Source organism: Heterodontus francisci, chromosome 33 (assembly GCF_036365525.1).
Source record: "Heterodontus francisci isolate sHetFra1 chromosome 33, sHetFra1.hap1, whole genome shotgun sequence".
NCBI lineage: Eukaryota > Metazoa > Chordata > Chondrichthyes > Heterodontiformes > Heterodontidae > Heterodontus > Heterodontus francisci.
The window spans coordinates 28,731,836-28,738,735 of record NC_090403.1 but is presented as its reverse complement, the minus strand read 5'-3'; the positions used below and the strand labels follow the sequence as shown (position 1 = coordinate 28,738,735).

At 44.5% G+C, this 6,900-nt stretch overlaps 1 protein-coding gene across 1 annotated transcript; it reads right to left on the bottom strand.

Moving 5' to 3' along the window:
* Window positions 1–408: 408 nt before the first annotated feature.
* On the bottom strand, window positions 409–6,672 carry fzd2 (frizzled class receptor 2). The gene has a single exon (XM_068013245.1). It carries the CDS (start codon window positions 6,372–6,374, stop codon window positions 4,710–4,712), a length of 1,665 nt encoding a protein of 554 aa, XP_067869346.1. The 5' UTR covers window positions 6,375–6,672; the 3' UTR covers window positions 409–4,709.
* Window positions 6,673–6,900: the final 228 nt, after the last annotated feature.

Genomic DNA, 6,900 nt, shown 5'->3' with positions numbered 1-6,900 from the left:
TTGAAGAAACAGAAAGGCATTTTAAAAACAAGCACCTCCACAATCCAACTCATCACTGCAAGTCCTATTGGAGTCAAAGAAAGATTTCTTGTTCTTCTAAGCTGGCTTCTTTTTACTATTTCTCCTCGTTGTCCTTTTTTGTTAAACCCTTCTTCATCTCCTCATTTGTTCTTCAAACCCCCTTTTAAGCTACTTATGAAATCTCCATACAAGGCAAACAGATCATAAGGTTTCATATCTGTTGATTTATATTTCTGATTCATCCAATGAATGAGGGTGGTGGAAACAGAATCTGATTAGTGTGTGCTCTATATCAGCAACTTGCATGAGTACTTTCCTTCCACAGTTAGGGAAATAGTAAAACACTGGCAAGAAATTACATTTCTCAGTTCCTTACAGAAAACCCCTATACAAGGAATCAAAACTACAAGTGCAGGACTTCTGCTGCGTTGAATACTTCCCTCTGGTTCCTCAAGCATTTTTCATCCAATTTACTCCTGTTCATTTTTCCAGATCATTGTCTGTAATTCCTCTCATTTTTACAGCATTTACTGGCATTCATTCCTCTCTCCAGTTCCCCCTTCCATTGTTGCTTTTTCGCCTGATCGGTCGTTTGACAACAGCTCACCAAAATACAGCTCAATAGTTCCTATTGTGCCCTCCATTAATACACCATATTAAACAGTTCGTAACCAGAGGACACAGATTAAAGATAATGGGCAAAAAGAATTTTTTTTTTACTCAGCAAGTTGCAATCAGGAATGCACTGTCTGAAAAGGTTTAATAGGAACATTCAAAAGGGAATTACAAAAGGAAACATTTGCAGGCCTATGGGAAAAAAGCAAGGGAGTGGGACTAATTGGCAACGCTTTCAGAGAGCAGGCACGATGGGCTGAATGGCCTCCTTCTTGTGCTGCGTGATTCTACTTGTTTAGTACCAATTGGAAAAATGAAGAGTGCTGTTCTGTAAGATCACGGCTCAGTAGGTTGCACCCTTGCCTCTGACTCAGAAGGTTGAGAGATCACATTCCAGACAAAAACTTGAACACAGAATCTAAGATGAGTCTTCAGTATCGTACCAAAACAATACTGCATTGTCAAAGTTACCAGCTTCCAGATGAGATGTTAAACAGACTTTATCTGCCTGTTCAATTTTGAACAGCCTCAGGATTTCTCCCAGTGTTCTAGCCACCAATCACCACCAGAAAAAGATTAAATTGTCCTTCATCTTATCACTGTTTGTTGGATCTTGCTGTACATAGAGTTTCAGCCACACTTGCCTACATAACAGAGTCTGCAGTCTAAAAGTAGTTTGGGTGAAATAGCTATGGATGTTTCCCAGATACGGTACTATTCTCTGATACAAGTCATTTTATTCAAGGTGATTTTTCATAATAGAAATGTTAAATTTATTTGAATATAATCAACCTTGTGATCCAGACAGCCGAGAAACTAGAAATCACCAATGACACTCATGAAAATATTCCTGTGGAAAAGGTTGAGCCAGAAGATTGTGGAAATCCTTTAAAAACAAAGTTATGCAAAAGTGGAAGTGAGAACAGTTATACAAAATGCTAACACTCATCTGAAGAATGGAGAAGGCAAATTGTGGGTCAAATTTTGTGAAAAATCAGAAGTTGAGATGATAAAGTCAGCAACAGTTTTAAAAACAAAGTGATGAAAGAAATATGCATCTCGTTTGTTTAAATTAATAAAGTATTTAGGAAAGGGATCTGTCCAGACAGACAAAGAACCGTCCCTGTGCCACACACTAGAATCAGAGGATACAATGAAATGTATTCAATCTCACTGCACTTGTGCTTTCAGTGCCAGGATCCCCTATGCTATCTTAGATAGGCAGATTTTTGTGAAGATTATCCTGACAGTCCCAACTTAAAACACACAGCAGGTCTGGGAGAAAGGTGAATGGGTAACTCACCAGCAATGAGGTCCCCCCTCATCAGCATCTGGAATATAGCATTTATACCTGAAATTATACTTTAAAAAATCTAAATCAAACAGAAAAGTAACACTTGGTACAATTATTTTAAAAATAAGCATATGGTGAAGAAACATCAGCAGCAGTTCCCTATATTAATATTTAAATGGGAACCAAATACACAAGAAAGGAAAGTAGAGTTATAGACATTATGAAAGCAAATATGTATACCAGAATCCACATTTGCATCGTCATGCTACTTAAGTCAATGGTTGATTATAGGGCCTCAGTTCTACGAGTTCAGGGGAAAACAAGTTTCTCAGATTGAATAAAAGGTCTAGTATGTGTTTTCTAGGTAGTGACTGAAACTTGCATTAAAAGTTATCTATTGGGTTGTATTTAAAAACTGTATAAATGCATGTTCTTCATGCACTAAATTTTATGAAGGTCACAGAAAACAAGAAACACACTTTGCCCCTAACTTTCCCTCAGATTTTGCAGGATTCTTCTCTGATCAGCCAACAGCATCCAAAATATAAGGAAATGTTTAAATTGATCTGAAGAAAGAGTCTTCTCTGGTATTAAATTAAATCAAAGAAATGTGAAAGTTAGGAACTCCACTCAACCCACATGCCAAGCAGGAAAACACAGCTGTCACTATAGGCCCATCTTATATCTCAGCATACAGGAACGTGGAAATGTGTTTACATCATTAACAGGACCGCAAGCAGCCATCCAGAACATGTTCAGACTATGCACTCCATGTTACCAGGTCTTGCAGTATTTGAATCCATTCTACTGCCCATGTCAGGGGGACTCCACTATTTAACCAGTTCTAATGGTACCAAATGCTAATTCCAGTTACAGAAAGATGCACAGCTTGCTGCTTGGAATTATCCTGTTTATTGCACTGTGGAAGTTCTGCTGCAGTTTTTTTTAAAAGGAGGAGTGCTTTTGGAATTAAAAAATCATTTTCACTCTTTAGATTAAAAATGGATTTAAGTTTTCCCTTGAAAGCTAATGAAATTCCTTCAGTAGGCATGGGCCAGTCAGGCGCAAGGGAATTAAAAAATTATCTGTCTCTTTGACCCCACTGGTGTATGTTTAACAAAAACACCTGATCTGAACATGGCGTTGGTCGCCACTCCTTCTGGACGAGTGGAAGTAGCAAAGTTCTGCACCTAATTCCATCAGTAGTCTGATACACGTGTACACAAATTCCATTTCAGCTTTTTTGAGTTTCAATAATAAAAGGTTACGGACAAACTGCCCCTCAGCTTCTGAGGTTCCCTGACAGAAGTAGCAATCGGGCCGTGCGGAACCATTCTAGGAAACTTAAGACACGCCCACGTCCTGTATGTAGTTTAACATGGGATCACAAACAAAGTGCCCGCACGCTCTAGGAGGGAGGAAGGAAGAGAAAAGTCCCAACCAGTAGTTCCGGAATACTCATGCAGGCGGGTGAAAATAAAAACTGATTCCGAAAGTGCTTTTTTTTTAAAAAAAGGAGCAATTGATTGTCCCGCAGGGGAAAGAAAGAAAAAGTTTTCAAATAAAAGGCACTTATGCCTTTCCGATGACTTGGTGGAAAATCTTATTTGAAACAAAAGTGACAGATTAGTTTACAGCCACACTTTAAACTCAATGTCCTTTTTCTAGATGGCTTACAGCTAGGAAATAGGAGAAAGACTGGGGAGCCTCCACACAAACCCTTATAATGCTGGTTTGGAGACCCCACAGCAGGGCTGCGCACCCTTTATGAATAAAAAAGGAAATGTATCCAGAGTGGAAGGAGGGGAGATTATGAATTTTACAGAGTTTGGGGAGGGAGGCCTGAATTTTCCCACCCCACCAAAAAAAACTTTCACTGCGAGTAAAAGGACATGTAACTTCTAATTTTGTACAAAAAAATGAAATTTTATTTAAGGGGGCAAAAATGCCAGATATAGAAACAATCCTATTGATCTATAAATATAAAAGAATTGTGATCGACTATGAACAAACCCAGCCGGAAAACAACGGTTTCAAATAAAAGCACCGAGTGCTCACTGATTGAAACGGACATCTGTTCACAGTAAAACACACACTTGTGTATGTTATGGCAAACCTTTGCTTAAGACTGAGGCGTTCTAATGGTCTGGGGCTGTTCGAAACAAAGAAGAAATTCTATGTGCCTCAACTTCAGAGTTCCTTAGGATTGTAAAGTTAGAAATTAACTTCGCCGTTAACACAAGAGATTTTTTTTTTTGGAAAAAGGAACACTTTTGTTGCTAGTTCCCTGCAGTCATGGCAGGGGAAATAGTAACATGCTCTTCATTAGTTTGAAAGCAAGAGGAAAAAATGTTTCATATATATTTATGCATGTCTATTTGTAAATATGCAGTAGCGCCGTGATTTCTACATCATCTCAACGGGGAGTGGGGAAGCAGGGAAAACGATTGAGTTTTTTGCTTTTATGGAATCGACTCAAAAAAAAGGGTCCATTAAGCCAAGCATCACTTTTCAAATCTAGCTCCTTTTTCAGAAATCCATTGGCAAGTCAAATCCGTCAGTAAAAAACTAGTACCAAAGAACTAAAAAAAAATCTCAAGTAGGATCTCTTTTTTTAAATACAAATATATAATTAAAACTTTTTTTACAAATGCTATTTACAGGTTTTATTACACCTTGGGAAGTTATCCTAATGCAAACGTTAAGTAAAACCAATTAACGAAAATAAAAACAAAAAAAAAACACAATAAAAGTTCCGTGTTCAACTTTTGTCCGCCTCTCACACGGTTGTCTCTCCGTGTTTGCTGTTGGTGAGTCTAGTGTAGAACTTGCGCCACGAGTGTAAAGTCTTGCCCGACCAGATCCAAAAGCCAGACGTGATGCCCACGATCAGGGTCATGAGATATTTGATCATGTACACAGTGAAATCGGGAGTCATCCGGGGGTAGTAATGGAGGGGGCAGGGGATGGCGTAGCTTTTGCAAGTCTGGCTGATCCAGCTCTTTTCCCATTGCTCCCTGAACGCCTGCTCGTAGAAGTAGCAGGCGATCACGATGGTGGCGGGCACGGTGTAGAGCACGCTGAACACGCCAATTCTCACCATCAGCTTCTCCAGCTTCTCCGTCTTGGTGCCGTCGTGTTTCATGATGGTGCGGATGCGGAAGAGGGACACGAAGCCGGCCAGTAGGAAGGAGGTGCCGATGAACAGGTAGACGAAGAGGGGGGCCAGGACGAAGCCCCGCAGCGGGTCGATGCTGTTCAAGCCCACGAAGCAGACGCCGCTCAGGAGGTCGCCGTCGATCTGCCCCATGGCCAGGATGGTGATGGTCTTGACGGCCGGCACCGCCCAGGCTGCCAGGTGGAAGTATTGGGAATTGGCCTCGATGGCTTCGTGGCCCCACTTCATGCCGGCGGCCAGGAACCAAGTGAGGGACAGGATGACCCACCAGATGGAGCTGGCCATACTGAAGAAGTAGAGCATCATGAACAGGATGGTGCAGCCTTCCTTCTTAGTGCCCTGCACCACCGTCTTGTAAGTGTCCTCGGCAAACTTCTCGTTGCACACCACTTTATCCTCCAGGATGAAGCCGGCGATGTAGGCGATGGAGACCATGGTGTAGCAGCCCGAGAGGAAGATGATGGGCCGCTCGGGGTAGCGGAACCGCTGCATGTCCACCAGGTAGGTGGTGACGGTGAAGAGGGTGGAGGCGCAGCACAGGGAGGACCAGATGAGGATCCAGATGCGGGCGAACTGGATCTCCTCGTCGTTGAAGAACATGTAGCCGTTACTCTTGGAGGGCTCGCAAGGGGCGGCGCACTCCCTCTCCCCCAGGAACTTGTAGTTGAGGTAGGAGGGCACTTTGAGGGCCCGGGGGCAGTGGAAGGGCTGCTGGCGGTCGTAGCGCGGCGGGTGCGGGGTGCCCAGCTCCGGCACGGGCACGGTGGGCAGGCTGGTGGGGTTGCCTTCCTCCGAGCGGTTCTGGCCCACGCACAGCTGCTCGGTGCCGTGCACCGGGAAGTTCTCGCAGCGCAGCCTCTCCGGCCACTGGAAGCCGAACTTGTTCATGAGCGCCTCGCAGCCCTGCCTGGCCCGCTCGCAGATGGACCGGCACGGGGGGATGGCCTGCTCCAGCACCGTGCACACCGGCGCGTACATGGAGCACAGGAAGAACTTGAGCTCCGGGGAACACTGCACTTTGACCAGCGGGTAGAACTGGTGAACCTCCAGCCCCGCGTCCTCCTGGTTGGTGTGCCCCAGCAGGTTGGGCATGATGGTTTGGTTGTAGGCGATGTCCGTGCACAGCGGGATGGAGATGGGCTGGCAGAAGCCGTGGTCCGGGATGGAAATCCCTCGCTCCCCCTGGAACTGGCCCCGCACTCTCAGAAAGTTGCAGCAAAGCAGCCAAAGAGTCACCAGTCCGCCCAGGAACACGTTGAAATGCATCCTTGCTAAGATGGGAAAAAAAGTCTCCTGTTATTCTTGGGGAGGAGGGAGGGGGGGGGGGGAACAAGTCAATTAATTCTGCAACATTTGGTACTTTTGCAGAAGAAACTCGTAAAGGGGGGGAAAACCCCACACTGAAGCTGGAAGGAGCCACGCAGATTATCAACACTCGTTTCACAAACCCAACTCACTCGCTGCGCCCCCGTTAAACGACTGTCTGACTTTTTCTTTGTGCAACTAACATCATCTCAATTACACTGTTTCAAGGGACCCGCTCTCCGAGGCGAGCTACTCCGCGCTTTTGCAGAGGGTGAAACGGGCCTTGAAACAGACCCACCATTCCAACCCTCCGCCAAGCGAGCCAATCAGGTTAAACACTGACGACCAGCCCTCAGGGCAGGATTGGCCAACCGCAACATAATGATCTCAGTAATTAGATGCCAAACTACACCACCTTCACTTAAAGCGGCAGCGTGCTGAAGGAAGTCTACTGTACAGCTTGACAACAGCCAGCGTGATTAGTGTC